The sequence below is a fragment of the Corvus cornix genome, chromosome 2 (genome assembly GCF_000738735.6).
Source record: "Corvus cornix cornix isolate S_Up_H32 chromosome 2, ASM73873v5, whole genome shotgun sequence".
NCBI lineage: Eukaryota > Metazoa > Chordata > Aves > Passeriformes > Corvidae > Corvus > Corvus cornix.
The window spans coordinates 26743723-26762832 of NC_046333.1; the positions used below are offsets into that span (position 1 = coordinate 26743723).

General features: G+C 44.3%; 1 protein-coding gene across 6 annotated transcripts in view; it reads left to right on the forward strand.

Moving 5' to 3' along the window:
• The first annotated feature begins 626 nt into the window (after positions 1-626).
• Positions 627-19110, forward strand: part of HECW1 (HECT, C2 and WW domain containing E3 ubiquitin protein ligase 1) — a 264830-nt gene continuing 246346 nt past the window's right edge. For 3 of the 6 annotated variants that reach the window (XM_039548885.1, XM_039548883.1, XM_039548881.1), the window contains exon 1: positions 627-821. Coding sequence is in view for 4 of the 6 variants with exons in the window: in XM_039548881.1 (XP_039404815.1) it covers positions 792-821 (30 nt within the window). In the remaining 2 variants the exon portion in view is untranslated. The remainder of the gene's footprint in view (positions 822-19110) is intronic. The other 3 variants (XM_039548882.1, XM_039548886.1, XM_039548887.1) reach the window with 3 other exon arrangements.

The window sequence follows — 19110 nt, forward strand, 5'->3', positions numbered from 1 at the left end:
GTAGAGCACCTCTATCCCATCCTGAACTGCATTTTGAAACTTGCTCTTTTCGCAGCTGTGGTACTGACTTTCTTTGTCCTGGGGTTCAAGCCATAAAGCCCTGTCCAGGAGGAGAGGCTGGAGATGACAGTGGTGAAGGGCGCCTATTCCCTAGGGGAGGAGACACAGCTGCTAGAGTAGTAGTGCCGCCCAAGCTCTTGTTTAGGTGAGCGGGGAAAAGGCTTTAATGACCACCCCCGGAGGCTCTGGCACTGGTGAGCAGTTGGTGTGAGGGCGGCAGCCCCGACTTCAAGGGGCAAAGAGGAGAGAATAGGTTGATTTGTTTCCGCCTCCATGCCCGATGTAGGGTGAGCTGGGTTGTGTGCGGTGATGTCCCCGTGGGATCAGCCGAGGAGAGCCGGGATGCCGCGCAGGGAAGGATGGTGTTAGAGGAGCGAGCGGGCGGCCCGCGGGCGGGCTCCGCGGGCAGCCGGCCTGGGACAGCGCCGGGCGGGCGGGAGGAGCGCTGAGGGGCGGGCCGGGCTGCGCGGCGCTGCCGGGCGCCCACCGCGGCGTGTGGGTGGCTCCAGGCGGCCGGCACCCAGCGACAGGCGGCGAGGTGGGAGGAGGCTGGCGGGGCGGAGGAAGAGGAGGAGGAGGGAGCGCGGCGGTGCTGCGAGGCGTATCAGCCGGTGCTGGACTATGGTGCGGCTCGGCGGGGGCTGACACGCCGGCACCCCGCCCGCCCTCCCTCCCTCCTTGCCGGCTGACAGGCACGTGTGGGATGTGAGACCTGCCCTCGCCGGGGGAGCATGAGCTGTGCCCAGGCCGGCATTGTCCAGGTACGAGGGGCTGCTGCGCCCGGCCCCGGGTGAGGGTGGTGGAGCCGGGGCGGGGGCGGGTGGCGTCGGCTCCCAGCGGAGAAGTGCGAGGCGGGATGGAGCTGGTAGCGGCCTCGGCTCCGGGAAAGGCCCTTCCCGGGGCGGGCAGCCCCCGCCCGGCCGGCGGGATGCGGTGGCGAGTCGTGGGTGTGCGCTGTCACTGTGCCCGGCTGCGCGGTGCCGCCTTTGTGCCTCGGAGGTCCGTGCGGGATGCGACCCCCCGGCCGTGCCCGAGAGCGCTGCCCTGGGCGGGGGCGACGGTGTGGAGGGGTCGCTCTCCGAGGAGCTCATTGGGCCCCGGTGGGTTACGGGCTGAGCCGTCGGCCTGTCGGCTGAATTCCACTAGCGAGCAAATAGTGTAGAATTATGATGAGCGACGTGCCGGCGGGGATTGACATCATTTGGGGATGTAGATGCACGGAGGCAGTGATGAAGAGTCCCGTGCCAAATTTTTGGTGGTTACGTCCCTTCCTTGTAAAAGCAGAAGCCCCCAGTTTTGGTTCTTGGCTCCCTGACAATGCAGCAAAATTTAAAGCTCGAACTGCCTTTTTCCCCCCCTTCTCTGTTGCTGTAAGCCAATCTTGTGACTTCATATTTTGGTTATTACCTTGTGTTATTATGTAACTGCATTTTTTGTTAGCAATTAAATAAAATAACTTATAAGTATGTTAAGAACATTGCCCTAGCCTGTAGCATTGTCAAATGCGTTTCTCATTTTGCAACCTGCTTAGATAATGGTATTGTACTGACATGGGCAGTACAATTCATTTTGTTCTCTCGTGCATCGTTTCCCGTGTGTTTCTCTGTAGTTGCAGAAGAAATCACTCGGCCTGGGTTTAGATTTTTGCATCCTGCTGTTTGGAGCTGCAGTAGTGCCTTTTTTTTTTTTTTTTTTATGCTGCACTCAGCAGAAGTGCGTAGTGAGACTGTACAACAGTCAGTCAGGCTGTGCTCCTGTCCCTGTGTTTACCAGCACCACTGTTGCGTTCTGTGGGGCACCTAGCCCTGTCTGAGCAGGGCAGCAATTAGGGGCAGGGTGCTGCTGTGCCAGTGGTGCCACATAGCAGGTGGTCAGCTGTGCCTTTCTGATTAGTGCTCATGTGAGGATTGCAGTTATTACAGTAATTCATTTTAGCCTGGGGATTCATTTTGAAAATTTGGGTATTCCACTAAGAAGGGATTATCATTTCTCTGTGTAGTACGTGTGTTTTGTGAAGAAGTGGAGTATGGTTTGTATCCTGGCTGCTCTCTCTGCTTCCCTTCTGTCTGTCTCTGAAGTGCACACCCAATTTGGACAACACAGGTGCAATGTTGATTTTCATGCTGGAAGCAGAAGTAGATGTAAAAGGCAGCACACGCTTAGTCAACCCACAACACTCATCCTGTCAATGCAGTCTCAGTCTAGTACAGGCGAAAAGAGTATGTGTTCTTACAGAGGAAATGTGTGGTCCATTTACTTGTTTGTTTCAGGAGGGTGAGCAGGGAGTTAGCTCAGAACAAAGAGTGGTTGGTCAGATGGCCCGCATTTGTGAGCAGTGAGCAGTATGTGAGTTAAGGGTGGATGGCATGTTTTGTCACTTGTGTGATACTATTGCTGATGTGTTTCTGACTTAATGTGACCTGAGCTTTGGACTCCTTAACTTTTAGTATCAATCAGCTTACTCATTTGAAACCCGAGCAGGCCAGGGCATGAACTGATCCACTCAGTGACTTTAGCAGGAACCGTCAATATCTGAATGTGACGGTGATTTATTTGAAAGCAAACTGTGTACACGTGCTCAGAACATCCCAAAGAATTGATCCCAAATCCATATGCTCAGTATTTTAAGTGCATTCTAATAAACAATATAGTACTTATTCTTTTCCAGTAAATAACTGGCTAAGACTTGTTACTAGAGTGCATTTTTCAATGGCTTTGTGTTTCATGTACATGGCATGCGATCTAGCATCCTTTGCCATTGTGAGATAATCCCTGTGAAGCTTCGTGGAGTTTTGCACGTGCTGTGTCTGATGCTAAGTAGCGTTCATTCAAGGTAGTGCTAAATCCTTCTCCTTGTCTCCTTTTGAATAGTCTTCTTACAAACAATGCAGTGACTTGGAAAAATAGTGAGAGTGAAATTTAGCTTATTGGCTGCCTTTTGAAATACTGCAAAAGATACGGCCAAGGTATTGTGGGGAGCATTCGAGTTGTGAGAGTGATGGTGTTGAGCAATTGGTGTTGGGTCAGGAGCTGTTCTAACAAAGAGGATAGGCTGCCTGTGTTTTAAACCTGTTGGATCTGCCTTGTGGATACAGGCATTACGGTTGCCCCTGTGGTTTCACCTCTGAAAGATGCTTGTAAAAAATACCCAGCAAAACAACCTCCTCATTTCCACACCAGTTAAACATGCTGCAAAGTTCAAAGAGAAGGGCTTTTAGTAATTAAGAAAAACAGTTATTCCAAAGTATCTTAGTTTGGGATGATAGATTTTGCCAGAGAATATAGCTTGTCTTCACTATGACTTTTGATCTTTCTAAATATCTCTATGGTCCTATGTCTTTACCTGTGTAGTTTCCTCCAAAGTTAGGGGTACCCACAAGGCCTGGCTTCAGCATGTATAGAACATAGTCTTTGTGGGCCTCCAGAGACAGGGAGGAGAACTCAAGCTTTAAACAAGTGCTCTGGCTCACTGTCCTTGCTGTTCTGTAGAACGGGTGCTTGCCAGTGTAAGCTGAAGTTATGCCTTTGTGAATACTGCCCCAAACAGTTCAGCTGGGTATCTATGTACACGTGTGGCTTACACGAGTGGATCATGCCTAGAGCTGCCACAGCCTTCCAGCAGATACAGCTATGAACCCTGATTGCATTGGGAGTCATCATCACCTCAGATGCTCCCTTGGCTCCAGTGGCACCTGTGCTGCCGGGAACATTGCTGTAGCATTGGCCGTTTCCCTCAGATTGGCTTGCAGTATCTGGAGGATGATCCTGCCCATACGGGTTTGTGTATCTGCCTATTAGCCGGAAAAGGAATTGTGACACCCCCTTTTCTTCAGGATGTCTGTTGTTTGTTTACACTCAGTGGCTTTCTCGGTTTTGGCAATAAGGAGATGAGTCAGTTTTGCTTCTGTTTAAGGCTTTTTTTACCCATTTTTTCTGTAACATTTCATGTGCTGTTGTGATTCTGCAATGGCAAATACTGCAGGTGTTTGGTTTAATTCCTTAGAAGTGTATTTCTATTGGCTGTTAGATATCATGACCATTAATTCTAATAAATTTTAGAACAGACTAGATCTTACGTACTTCCATATTTGTCCTAAAACATAGCAATACTTTGTTTTCTACTGGTAATATCAGAAGGGTGGGGGTTGTGCAACTCAGAAAAAAAAAAAGTGAAGCCAGTAGTGAAGGGCAAGATAAGATGCCACCTACTCTAGCTGATGTTTTCCAGCTGAGATTTGAGGCCAGCAAGATGCTTAGAATTAATTAAGAAGAGACGGCAAGGTTCTTTGATGCAAGGATTCCAGGGTCATTTTCCTTACAGTTGATGAATGGTGGCTAGGCTGTATGATGGGCTTGTGAATCAGTCTTGGCCTTTTTTGATCAGCCGTGTCTGGCTAGGGTATCCTGTCGTTAGCTCTGAAGTAGGAAGTTGAGGTTCTTCAGGCAGGGCTCCTTCAGGAGGTGCTGGGGCTGTCCCTTGGCAAGATGGTGTCCTCAATCCCAGATGTTTGTGGAAAATGGACCAGAAAGACTGGTCCAAACTACAGGTGAAATGGGCTGTTGTCCCAGGCAGCAGACTGCTGGGGGCAAGAGGCTGGCTGTGGACTGCTTTTGCTTTTGCTTTTGCAACAGGGAGGAGTTGGGTTGAAGCAGGGCAGCAGCTGAACCCGAAGCGGGGTTCCCTTGCTGCAGTACCTGTTGCAGCTCCCATTTGTCCTCTCCCTCCAGTGGCGGCAGCAACAGAAACCACTGTCAGCTCCTCGGGACTCTCCTTCCCCCAGCTTTCCACTTATAATCTCACCCTCCTTTTCCATGAGTTCCAACAGCCTTAGCTTGATCTCAGCTCCTCATCCTTTTGTCCAGAACATTGCCTATAATGCAGATAAACTGTGAGATGGCTTGGGGGCTGGGGTAGAGCGATATGGCAAGTTGTTTCTTTTAGATCTTAAAACAGGGGGAAACCCTGGCTCTTGTGTTAGAAATATTGAAGTCGGTGATCAGCGCTGTGTTCCCCAGGGAATTGCTGTGCTCCATTGTATTGCAAAGTTCTCTGAGGACGCAGCAGTGCAGGCAGCGTTCCCTTGCTGCAGAGCAGAAGGTCTGTGGGAGAGAGCGTGTGCACAGCAGTAAGGAAGCCTATTATTGAGACCTACGCTGTGGTTTCATTTTGTGCATGTAGCAAAACAGGCTCGCTCTTTCACACTTTCCAGATATTTTTATATTTCTCTGCAGATGCTTGTAGAACACCAACATTTGTTTGGTTTCAAGCCTGAATTAAAATTCCCAACCAATGTCTGGAGGCAAAATCAAAAAGGCAAGTATTTCTCCCAGAATTAAAACCCATTTAAATTTGAGAGCTGTTAACCCATTAAATAGCAATGGAGTATAGAATATCTCTTGGACTGAATCACTTGTGTTTAAAATGGAACATGCTCTAAGAATAAATGGCTAATTGCTTCAATGTAGTCAATATGGAATTTAGAGATGACTGACAGAATGATTTGTCATCCATCTCCATAGCAGGAGTCATCTGGGAAGTCTGTGATGTTAAAAGCATTTGTTTCTATTACCACCTTTTAAGTAGTTTTGTTAATGAACTCTTGAACACCAGGACTGAAATATGTCATGTGGTATAATTAATTTTTCCATTTCATAGGAAAACGTGTGCCATGTGCACCTTCAATTACCAAATCAGGTTCATCAGGTCGTGAAATGTGTGGTTCAGCAGGCCTGGTTTTTTAAAGGAAGCAGGAGCATGCTTTACTTCTGGTGCCAACAAAATGCTTTCACACGTCTCCATGTAAAATTTAGGATGGCATCCTGCAGGCTGCGGAAGATCTGATGTTGTGCTACCCACTGTTTTCTTTTTACAGAGAGAAGGACTGGTTAGGAGTAACTCTGAAACGTGTGTAAGCAGAAGAGGTGGAGCAGGAAATTGTCTGCTTTTCCCAAGGGAAGAAGGAGAGCAAGAGATGGGGGGAAATGCTTGATGAGATGGTCAAACAAGTCATTCTTTGCTGTGTGCTGGTGAAATGCCTGAGTGCTGGTTGTACAGAGCAGAGATGGGTCAAGAAGCTGTTTGTTCTCTGGATCTTAGGAGTTGCCATGACTTTTCTTCTTCCCCAAAACAAACTATCCTGCCAAAGTCTGTCTCTTTGGCGGAATGTACGTTACATGTTGTACAGACTTTGCTAAGATAGGTAAGAAGCAATGAAGTTGGGGATAATCCAGCTTTGCTTGTGAACTGTATACAGCCTGTTACAAGGCACTTCCTGAACTGTTTGAACGGCAGTCCTTTCAGTTGAATTAAATGACTCAGGTGTGTGGGGGTACCTGTCTGGGTACTCTTACAAGTGCATGACAAAGAAGGGGGATGAATGGGATCATCTGATGTCCCAAGCTGGGCAACTTGCTGCTTTTCTTTTGAAATCTGGGCCCTTTCAAGACTGATAGTGTCATTAAAGTAGGAGGTACTGTCTTATTCCAATGTCTTAATGCAGCCTCAGGAAAATTTAAATTTAGAATTTACATGTTAATGCAGAACATCCATCAAGTATTGGGTTATTTGCCAGTTTTCTTTAGTGATGTGTTAAAAAAGGCTATGCAAGAGGCCCTAGGATTTTTAATTTAAAAAAATATACATACTTTCCTTCATTGAGGTATGTTTCCAACTGCGTGGTTGCCTTAAGAAGACAAAGAAAATACTGGATTTACTCTCTGAAGCGGCATCGTGATTTAAGTAGTGAAGTTTAGTTGCCACATGCTTAACATGAAAAGTGGGGTAAGCAGATGAAATATTTAATCCTAGAATCGGAACACACGTTTCCAAGATGATGCTGTATGACACTCATGAAATGCCCAGTAGCCATTAGGTTGTCTCTATCCTTGGTTACAGGCCCATGAAAGCTGTGTAGAGATAAGGAGTAAGGTCTTTCCATGAACTCTTAAGTTGCCTAATTTGACTGCACCATGCTCTCAAGTGGTAGTCAATGTGAGGTCAATACAATGATGCAGAAACATTACATACGTACCGAGTCACAGGCAAGACATGATGCTGAGATAAAGTGTTGTTGAGTTTGGTTTAAGAATGAGCAATGCTCCTTTAAAGTTATTTTTGAACTTTTCTTGATGAAGGGCAGTGCTGCAAGGCCTCTGGTGACTTTTTTTTTTTTTTTTTACAGAATTGAATGTCATAGGGAAGCTGGCTGTGTCCTGTGCCAGTGTGAAGCACTGACGTTTTTTTCTCATTACTTGAGCAGCAGGCTAAAGCAGAAAGAGCCATAGGAGTTACAGACCAGACATTAAGGACTAATGAGCTGAACTGTATTTTCTCTTCCACTTCTTAGGCTAGAAAATTATTCCAGTAGAGAAACACATGGTCCTGTGCTAGAACTCCCTTCCAAAACCGAACACTTTGGTGGTTTATTAAAAGTCAGGCTACCTGATTTACCTTCCTTTTTGTTTCTACTTCTTAATGTTCCTTAAGGATTTTGCTTTGTGTGTAAAATTACCCATTTTTTATGTGAACAAAGCTCCTATTAAAGAATAAGATTTCTCATTGGACTAAAGGCAGCAGTTCTTATGTTGGTCAGGAAACTGCATCCTGGTTAGAATATTACCCACTCTTGAAATCTGACTTTGCGTTACTCTTTCATGCTCCTCAGAACTGTCACTCTCAAAGAATCCTCTTTGCAGATTTTCAAAGACTCCTTCTCTGCACATGTGTTTTCATTCTCTTTGATAGTCTGTTTTCCCCTTCAACCTTCCCCCTACTCAAGAACCAAGTGATTGCGAAGTACTATTCTTTGCAATGCAGTTTGCTACCCAGGTAGCATTGGTCAGGCAATTTTATGTTTCAGATAATTAAAACGTGTTTAATAACTCAGACTAATTCTCCATACCCAATAACATGATGTAGGCTAAAGCCTTAGTAATCTGTATTTGAGCAATTATATTAGGGCATTTAATTAAAAACATGTATCATGTAATTGTAAGTCTCTGAGTTCTTAAATATTGGTATCTTTTGCATAGCGCAGAAGAGGGTACTTGCTTATCAGGAGGTGCTTAGGGCAATCTACAAATTAGGTTTTACTGTTGCTGGGGAGGGAATGAAAAAGTTTGGGATGTGGGAACAAAATCACAAGCAGAAATTGCAGCAAAACTGTAGCAAATGTGTGGTAAAGTGTTCTGGGTGCCTCTGTGTGTTCAACTTGCCAGTTGAGTTACTGGAGTTTGTCTAGAGGTGGATCCTGCAGTAGGGTGGAAGCAGATAGCATCTTTTAGAGGAGGGATCTAAGGAGCAGCTGCTTGACTTGCTTGTTGGAGCCACACGGTAATTTTTTTTGACCTGTCAGCTGTATTGTCTTATCCATCTTGGAAGATCATCAGAAGCCCAGGGAAGTTGCTGCAGAACTTCTAGAAAGGGGCAGGCTGCCCTCACGCCCCCTTTCCCGGTATGTCTGCCTGAATCTGTCTGCAAAGGTGACTTTTGAAGTTTGGAATAGGGGTAGTGGCTCAGGCCAGTCTCCCTGCAGGGGTGTTTCAACCCTGCACCATCACTATCTTTCAAAAAACCCCTAAAAAATGGCTAAGGCTTTGGGTGGAAATGAGTAACAACTTCCCAAAAAATAGTACAGAAAGAAGTTGCTTGATTACAGCAAAAGGATGATGTAGGGCTGCGGGGGAGAGGTTGTATGTTTAAACCTCTGTTTGGAGTGGGAATAGAAATGTTTCTGGTAGAGCCTCTGCTTCTGTAAAGTATCTTGGTTGCCTCATTCGTATCAGAATGATTTTCTAATGGTTATAAAATGTGGATTTTGTGCACATGTGTATGAATTATTTGTTGGTAAAATACGATTCTGAGGTTTGGTCTCCAAGTTAAATATATGCCTGGTTTGACCTATTTTTTCCCAACCTAATTCTGCCAGTGCTGTGTGCACACGTGATGTTTCCTGCTGAGGGAGTCCTGCTGACCTTAGAGAGACAAGGCACCTTAGAAAAGCTGATGCATAAGTGGTGGTGGTGGTAGTGGTAGCAGGCTCAGGGTTTGCATGAGGCGGGCTGTCAAGCTGGCTGAGCAAGGGGAAGATGTGAAATAGGGTGTTTGAGGAGGAGTCTGATTTAACACCGTATTATCTGGCAGCTCAGGAAGGGTCATTGTGAATAATATGCTTGGTTGACTTGTGACCTTCTCACAATAGGTCTGAGAGATGGACAGGAGATCAATCTGTTTGATGGCCTTCTAATAACTCACTGAAAACCCAGTTCATCTGCTTTAGCTACCTGGACCAAAAAGGATATAAATGCAGCATTGCTAATCCAAATAATCCTTGTGGGACCATGAGAGGGGACATCCACATGCTGGAATGAAAAGTGAAAAGAGGGCCTTTAGCAAATGAAGATCTAAGCTGCTAAGTCTACACAGCATGTTGTGATCTTACTAGCTTATATCCAGGACAGTGTAGCCATGTTTCGTGCAGTGCTGCACCAAAAAGAGAGACATGACAGATTATCTTGAGTTGGCTGCGTGCGACTGGTTTATGTGCAGCTCTGTTGTCGCCAGGGCTTTTATTCCCTGTGTAATGAAGGCAAAAGTAGCTTGCTGCATCTCTGCCCCCTCAGCATCATCGTGCCCTGGGTTAGGTGCAAAGTTGTTTAGGAGTGCCTGAAGGGGAGGCAGGTCCTCAGAAGCAGGAGCTCCAGAACTGGTGTGTTGGGTAAGGCCTGGTGCTCAGGGAGGAGCTGCCCTTCCCAGGAAGGGTGTTACTATTTCTCTTGTACCCGATCTAGATCAGACCGAGATCTATGACTTTCCAGGAATGTGTCCTAACAGGCAGGGAGCTTCTCTAAGTGTGTGTGAGTATGGGACATGCTTTACACCCATCTGGCCAAAGTTGTTATGTTCTACATGGAAGATTTGAAGATTCATGGAGCCAGAGAGCAAGAGGGAGCATAATTCTGCTTTAATGGGTAGAGGGGGAGTTTATGCATGCCTTTGCCAAGAGCTGGTTCCTGTGTTTTATATGCAGCGTAGCACGTGGGTTGTCAAGACTGGTGTTTCTGAGACGCACAGGAACAGAACACTAGGTTCCTGAATCCTGTTATGCTGAGAGCAGGACTGAGTAGCAGTGAGTACCATTTTCAACTTCAATGCCTAAATTTTGCGTAAACCCCATTCTTTTGATCTGGCCCAGAATATCTATGTTCAGTCTTAGTCTTTAGAACTGTTTTTATTCATGCCTCAGTGATGCATCCAGTGGGAATTTGCATGTTCATTTGGCTTGTTTTATGCAGTAGTTTTTTCTGTGGAATCCTGGTAGCTAATGGTGAGTATGAAAGCTTTCAAATACAAATTCCCATGTAATAGGATACTGATATAATTCAGTCAGAGCTTTGATAAGCTGCAGATCATATGTGGTAACCAGTTCTTCAAGCCTCAGAAGACCTTGGATCAGAGCCTAGAAAGTTGTTGGGCTCACCGCTGAGTTTGAGTGAGAAGATTAAGGTGAGAGATTACTGAGAAATGCTTTCCAGGTACACCACTCAGCCAAAAACATTGTCTTTCCATAACCACTTTCCTTGATTCTCTGTTCATGGATTCTGATGCATGGTAGAATGGGAGGGAGACTTTGTAGCTGCAGAGGTCTCAGTTGGACTTCATGCAAACTGCGGGTTTCTCATTACAGGAACACAGTTAAAACTGCAGTTCATTATAAATGAATAGAAAAAGTTTGCTCCCTCTAGGAGCTTTTAGAGGTTTTTTTGTTTGTTTGCTTGTTTCCCCACACACACATTTTTTAAAGGAAGCAGGAGGTAAAAAACTTTTTCAGCCTAAGTCAGCAGGCAAATTCTGCATCTGCTGGAGGTAGCAAGTCTTCTGTGTAATGAACCATTTTTATGTAATTGCTGTGAAGGAAAAAAAATAGTCCTATTTTAGAGCAGAGAGGGTTGGCATTGAGAAGACTTTTTCAGAGACTGCTAACCAGTTGTGATGTTCCTCCTCCTGCCATGGTTCAGATCCCTGCAGTGCTGTCCTGCCAGGCTTACCCGGCTTCAGGTGTGGTTCAGGAGCTTGGACCAGCCCTTGGCAGCCCTGCTGAATGCTGAGTCACAGGGAAGTGATGGAGACACAAGTAGTACTCAGATCTGTGCAGCACTGATGGATTATTTGCTGAAAACTGGAGACCCCCACAAATCACAAGCACGTCATCAGTTGTTGACCAAGATTGGTGATATAATTATGATGCTCATTTTCCGATAGATGGCTTCTTGAGTAAAGAGCTGAATTTGTCACCGTGTGAGCTACCCTGAGGCTACCAAGCCTCTTAAAACCCCCCCAAAAATTCCATGTATTTTTAGTTGCATATACTTTTTGGGAATGTGTGTCATTTATGTGTAGACATTTAATCACCCTTGTTTTGATGACTCTTTTCTTTGGAGTCTCTCACTCCCAGTGAAGACAGGTGACCTGGCAGGAGCAAATCCAATGCACTGTGAACACGCAGCATAATTATCTTCCTGAAGTAGTTCTGGAGCATGCATGTGTGGGAGGAGGGGAGGCATATTAAGTAGTGGAGCTGCATGAAAATTTGCCAGTGGAACAGTTTTCTGTCAAAAAAAAAATGCTGTTTTAAACAGAATCAAAATGTTCCTCATGAGAACGTGTTTGTACTGCAGCTGGCAACTGTTCAGAGGACCTGGAGCCCTGCAGCCTTGTTTAATGATCAGATCCAGTTGGGAGAGATCAGACATGGAGGTGTGGCAAGGTGTTGGTTGTTGTTGCTTCAGCTGTAAAGAAAACTTCAAAATGCTTCAATTTCCCACAGTGCAGAGAATGAGACTTGACCTACTCTGCCATTTCTTAATACAGCCCTTTCTTAAAAATTATCTCCCATCTCCAGCTCACATCATTAAAGCGCTGTTCTATTGTATTTACTTCATGGAAGCCTGGGGCCCATCTCACTGCTTACACCAAGTTCATTTAAGTCACTGATCTTGCACTAGGGATGCATTTGACCCATGATGCCTTAAAATAACTGTGGAAATATTCACTGCATATTTATGTGGGACAGAGACCACATAGAATTCTCAGTTTGTAGTTTTCTAATGCTTGTGCACTGGAAAACAAAAACACATCAGTGAGGGAAACCTGTCCCCCAAACATACACAGTTGCCTTTTGGCTTGACAGGATCACCTTGAATGGGATCCCTGCTGCCTTCTTAAATTCAATTTTCCCACTTTAGATTCAAATGTTATGCTAGCAAGTTTCTTTTTTTCCCTCCTGACACTGCTGGGAGCAATTTTTTTTCTTCTCATTATCTCTACTTCCTTCCACCTCACAAACACTTTTTTTATAGTTGTTGGAGCCTATGTTTGGGCTTTCAAGCATCTGGTGCAAACTAAGCATAGTGCTGCTGTTTGGGCCCTCCTGGTTTCAGTGGTATTGGGACCTTCTTATTTTTGTTTGCAAAATGGCTTGTATTTTGACACAATGGGGCTATCTTAGGGTATAGCAAAGGCAGCCTCCCTCACCAGATTGTTCAAAAGTGGTCCTCATCAAGGAGACAAATGTCCCATTTTGGCTTCACTTCTCTTGTGGCAGTCAAACCAGTCATCAGTGCAACAGAAAACAATGGCTTCAATTAACATCTTACAATTTTGTGGTCATTTGTCTTATTCCTTCAAAGACCTTCACTCTTTGCCTTGTGGGTTGGTCTGGTATATTGAAGACCATCCTCCAGGTGTTTAGCCTGGCAAAACATGAATGTGGAAACTGCATTCTTTTAGTGTGGACACTTGACAGTGCATTTGTTTGACAGTTGAGCCGTTCCTTGTTCAGAGCATGCTGCACAACAACAGCAGTTTGTCATCTCCTAAGTAAGATGAAGAAAGAGACAGTTAATGGATTATTTCAATATCCTGAGATTATTTCTGATTCTGTTTAGTTAATAAATTTTTTGTGCTTGTTTCCTAGCACTTGTCTTGCATCTTGTGTATACAATTACCTTTCAGTCTTCCCCTGGTCCCCAGCTCTTCTGCTGGATGGTGGATTGGAGGGTATCTCTGCTGTGCCACTGGTTCCCTGGTCAAGGTACTCACATAGCAGGAGGCAGAACTAATCTTGAAGTGCTCTATTAGCTGGACAAAACTTGGAGGTGTCAAACTTTTTGTCTGTCAATGGATAAAGCAAGAAGCTTTATCACTGTGCTTTCTAGTCTTTTTCTAGGCTGAGTATGGATAGCCAAGTATATATGTGGAAAAAATATTTTGACAAGTCCTTTCACTTTCCTTAGAGGTGTTCTGCTGTCCATGGACAAAAATGGGAATCTTTCAGAGATCTTTGTCATGCTCTGCCACAAATATTTAGCCATTTTCAGTTTTTCGACCCAAATTTTTCAGGTACTAAATGCTCTTCTAGCAGGGATGTGATCTCCCATAGGAATGTCAAATCTGCCATTCAGTTATCTATGCAACCTGCATTCTTCAGGCCTTACAGTTGTTTGGTTTCTTTTCTTTTTTAGTTAATGTTTTTTTTCTTAAAGGGCATTTTCTGTATTTCAGTCTGGGACCATTGCCTCTGGTCCTATCACTAGTTACCACTGAGAAGAGCCTCTCTCAGTCTGCCTCACTCCATCCCACCAGCTGTTTATGCACATTGATAAGATCCCCTTTGAGCCTTTTCTTCTCCAGGCTAAATAATCCCAGTGCATCCTTCTGCTTCTCTAGCCACTCTTTTCTGCATGTTAGTCATTCCCTTGGGTCAGGACATGCATTTGTGTGCCTGCATGGAGAGCTGTGTCAGGGAAGTGACCCAGGTTGGAAGTAACCAGTTATTTTATGCTGTGTGTTCTTGACCCAGAATGAGGTCTGCTCAGCTGTTCTGTGAAGGCTTATGGCAATGCAGGCAAAGACTGGGAATAAGAAGTGGGAGGAAGGTAAGGTGTTTCTCCCTGTGGAAGTGTCAGTTTATGCTGGCCTAAAGTGTTTGTGACAGTTGTCACCTGTGTGGACTGTGAACAGATGTGAAGGCCTAAGGGTAAAAATCTTTGGTCTAGACTTACTAAGGCAATGAAGATGGTGTTTTGAAGGGATTTTTGTCTGCTGTTGTGAGAAAAATAATTTTTCTGTATTATTTCTTTACCCTGACCCCAACCATTTGCTGCTCGGGAACTTGCTGAACTGTTTGTGCTTCTGTGGATTTCGTACCTTTCAACAGAAATCTGCTCCGTGAAATCTCCTCTGCTTTCCTCTGAACCTACCTACACTTTCATTGTATTTGAAAATGAATTTCACAGCTCAACTAGCTGTTGCATTAAGAATCACTTCCTTTAGGATGCTGTGAACCTGACTCCTACTGCTTTCTCTTGACCTCTCCTCCCCTCTCCTCCCCTCCCCCCTCCGAACCTCTCTCATATCTTCCCTCAGCTGTCTTTTATCCTTCCCTGAATCTTCTCTTAATCTTCTCTTCTGCTTTCATCTTTGGTACCTGCATGCTATCCTGCTCCTGATTTGTCACCATTATACTACACACTCCTATTTTTTGGATACTCCTTTCACATTAAATCCCAGACTCATTGTCTTCTAACTCCAACCCCCTAATGCTCAGCTTTGCACTTTTGTTTTAGCTCTGGGTATCTTGTGTGGTCCTGTTCCACTGCTGTCTGATTTGGATACAATCCAGTTTCTTGTATGTGACCCCTTTTTCTCCTTTGTCTCCTCCCACCACCAATATTTTGGTCAGGGACTTAGTCGAAGTATTTGATTTTTCTTAAATTTTTTTCTTTTTTTTTTTTAATTAGACCAAATTCACATCTGTTCTCACATTATTGCGGAATGTAATTTTCTGTTTGTCTTTGTTGCCAAAAATCTTTGTCCATGATTTGGTAATTTTTCTCCTTTTGTATGGTAATCTTAAAGTCATCAGCTTTCTGAAAGTTAAAACTCTGCTGTGAGGGCATTTTTCTCCTCTGTTGCATTTTATTTGAATCCCAGGTCAATTTCTTTTGTCTATTAATCTTATTTTTATCTTTGTGGATCTGGTAAATGCTGCTTATTTTTAAATACACGTTCTTGTGCCCTCTGTCTCTTCTTTGCTAGATAATTAACATTACTAAAGTACTTTGCTTTTGCAACAAAGTATGGCAACTCGCTTCAAGCTGCTTTCTGTACTCATTGAGCCAGTGGTAAGAGACTGCCTGAGTAGTTTGTTACTTTCTTCCTTCAGATCCTTCCCTTTGCTGCTACAAAGTGTCCATTGCAATAATATCTGTGAACCTCTGCTATGTGCTCATCTTGTCTGTATAAAGTTTTTGGGGTTTGGGTGTACAGATACTGGGTGAATCACTGCTCAGTGCTGTACCTTGTATTTCACAGAATTGTGTCTGATAGTGGCCATTTGTGAGACAGTTGCTTCTGACATTTCTGACATTTTTGACTTTGCCTTATTAGTAGGTGAAATATTTAAATCTTCCAAAATGCAGAAGACCTCAATGAGTTCTGCTTGGGATTTTCATGCACAAGTTGCTTATTGGGATCATTGTGGCTCTTAGAGGGTACAGGGGATTCCTGTTCATTTTGATGGGTGTTCTGGGGATCTTTCTCCCCTTGCTGTATTAAATATATCTCACCTTACTTTAGCTGTCTAGAATTGAGCCCTTCTGTGCCAATGGAATAACTGAGTTCTTTGTTGTGAGGAGAGGGGCTTGGGATGAACCATTCTGTATTTTAAGATGAGTTGTAATTTCCTGTGTCTCTCTCTCTCAAGGAAGCCTCAATGCAAATTTAAGCAAAACAGCTAGAGCTGGATGATGTAAATCTCTACTGTAGGGTTGTTTGTGTCAATACAAGACTGGAATTTCTGGTCAGTATTTCTGTGGTAGTTCATATTAGCATTTCCTTGAAGTATATGTTGCTCACATCATTTGTGTCTGTCTTCCTGGAGAGTTTAGTTTTGCTTTAACAGAGGGGCTGAATGTCATTATGTTCAGTGGAAGGTGTCACAACCAGTAATGGTTGATTCATAATCACCCGCACATAACCACGTAGAGCAATGTACTTTTGGAAAGTGCAAAGGGTAATCGCGTATCCAGACAATAATTCTGTCTATAAGTGTTGAAAACTCAGGAGTTGGACTCCCTGCCAATGGAGGAATTTTCAAGGCTTTTAATGTGGAGACTTTCTCCTATGACATCAGGGTGCTTACAGGGTTCAAGACTTCCAGTACATGCAGGTTGGAGATGTACTGCTGGAAAGGAAAGCTGAGATTTTTTTTTCCTTGACTCTGTGACTACAGTTACTACAAATATTAGGAAAAGCCTTGGTTTTTATTAAACTCACAAAAGTGCTGCTCTCACTAGAAGGCAGTTAGATTTGGGGGGCTTTCTGCCCAATTGCAAACAAACGTTACAAGTTTCAGATAGCAAGGAACTATAGGTTTTTTTTGTATTGATTTGGGGTGGTTTTGACCTGGCTGTGCTTCACTTTTTCCTTTATATTCTCCTAACCCTTGTTATATGGCCTTTTAGATGTTGTTTATTTAACAAACATGAATGTTACCCACTTAAAAAGAAAAATCCTGTCATCCTCTCTGGGGGTTAATCAAGGGAGAAACTTTCTACCCTGTGAAAGCAGGGTGAGACTGTTCTGAAGTATTAAATAATCAAAGGGAAATGATACTCTGTGATGATACCTCAGGGAAGATTTAATTAAGAAAATGAAATTGCATAAGAGTGGCCTGTTGTGGACTGCCAAAAAGCCAACAGGTGAGGGAGACATTTGTTAGCAGTGTGTGCCCATTGGTAAGAACTTGTGCATGGTACCAAGCCTGAGAGATATGGAGCGCAGCAAAGTATCTGAAAGCAGTGTTTAACTATCTGATTGATGAAGGTCAGCACTGCAGGGGCCACATCTAGGCTGTGAAGTGGCTCCCAGGTTCTGGGAATCAGGGCTGGTTGTGGCACGTGTGTCTCTGCTATGCCTCACTTAGACTTCATACTAATGAGTTGCCTACAGTTCAGAGGTACCATTTCCAACCTTTACTGGCTAAAAGGGAGCATGGCATCAGCCGTGCCAGCCTCCTGTGGAGTAGTACCTCGAGCACAGTGGGTGGGTAAGTCCACTGAGGCTTCAGCAGATTTGTCTTGCTTTAAATCGATGTGGTTAATTTTACATGCTTGCTGGCCAGAAGCGCTTTGGCACTGGCTGACCCCTGGAGGTGCAAGGGCAGTGAACTGGTTGGCAGAAGGTCAGCTGAGGGGTGCAGACATATGTGGGATGGCAGATTTTAAGGAAGCAGCAAAAGGTCTGTCTCTTGGGCCAGGTCTACTAGAGGCGTGAAAAGGAAGTGGCTCACTTCATGCCTTGGTGTGACCAGGTTTTGTAGAGTTCAGAGCTGTGCATTGGGGAAGAGTGCATCCATGTTCTGCTCTTCTCCCTACAGATGAGGATTGTCTCTGGATTCACAGATGAGGACTGAATTGGGAAAATCTGGAAACAGCAAATGAACTGAGGAGGAGGGAATATAGGGAACTTAATACTTGATCCTTTACTCCCCTAGGCAATGCTTTTGAAATACATTTGACTCATGGGGTCTTGAACAAACCAGGGACTGACATTTAACAAGTAAAGGCTGCAAGGATGGGTCTGATGTCTGTAATAACACATGTGATTTTGTAAGTCAGCAGTCATCCCTCTGCCAGGGCTGAGCGGTTTCTCCTTTGCCCTTTGCAGTGTCTGAATCCCCAGAGGTCTCTCTCAGCCTGCTCTCTGGCAATTACAGAGGCATTCCCTTGCTCTCACCATTAGCGTAATGGCTTGTGAGAACATCACTTATCCCTTTGCTCTTGAGTGACTACTGCTTCCATAATCTCTTTTGCATTAAACTAATGGATCACTTGTGTATGCAATTTTTCTCCCCCTCCTCATATGGTGAGGAGAGTACCTGTCATTGCTTTTGCCCCATTTGTCATTTATTGCAGATGAAAATACAAAGAGAATTTGACAAGAAATTGGAGCAACTGTCATATCTTGTTGTGTCTTACTAAAAGTATGCAAATAATAGAAAATGCCAGCTGAAAAAAGAAATACATTGCCATATTCCATTATTCCATTGCTATGTGTAATTCTTCAGTTGCAAGAAAGCAGATTCTCATCACAAGTAGTCATTATACCTGGATTTTATTTATCTTTCAGTTAGAAGTGATGTTTAAAGTAGCTACTTATAAAATGGAGTAGTGACCATTTCCAAGCCATCCCTTATGGAAGAGGAAGAAAAATTTTGCTTACAGATACAGTACCTCTTCCACTGTCTTTTATTCCAAAGTAACGACAATTTTAAAGGGCTGCTTCATTTTCCCTGCATTTACAACATCACACCTGTGCTGCTCTCTTAATTGTTAGGAAGTTTTTCATAATATCTAAGCTGACTCTTGCTGTGGTGTAATCAGTCCCACCCACTGTGGGCTCAAGAAAAAAATATTCTTTCTTCTTCACAGAAGCATCTTAAATACTGAGCAGTGTCACTTGCACTGTTCTTCCCACTGCATCTTCCATCTTTTTTCCACATTTTTGCTAGCTAGTCTCAGTTAGAAGTATATCTTTATGGGTTGTGTTTTCCTGAATTTTTCTCTTTCCAGTGGCTCTTTGGACCTGCTCCAGTTGGCTCATATGTTTCTTCAAATGCACCACCCAGGCAAGGATGTAGTACTGCAGCTGAAGCTTTGCTGATGCGCAGTAGAGTGGAAGGACAAGTCCATGTGCTCTGTAGGGCACAGTTGTGTTTATCTGTTCCAGCCTGCTTGTTTGCCGTGTGCTCAATAGCTTGACTCTGACTCCTGTTCAGATTGTCATCCCTTCTGACCAATGGATTCTCTCTGAGTACTCTTACCTGGTGCTCTGGCTTTGGCTGGGGTGGAGTTAATTTTCTTCACGGTAGCTGGTGTGGGACTGTATTTTGGATTTGTGCTGAAAACAGTGTTGATAATACAGAGATGTTTCAGCTGCTGCTGCGCAGGGCCTGCTCAGCCTCAAGGCTTTTTCTGCTTCTTGTACCA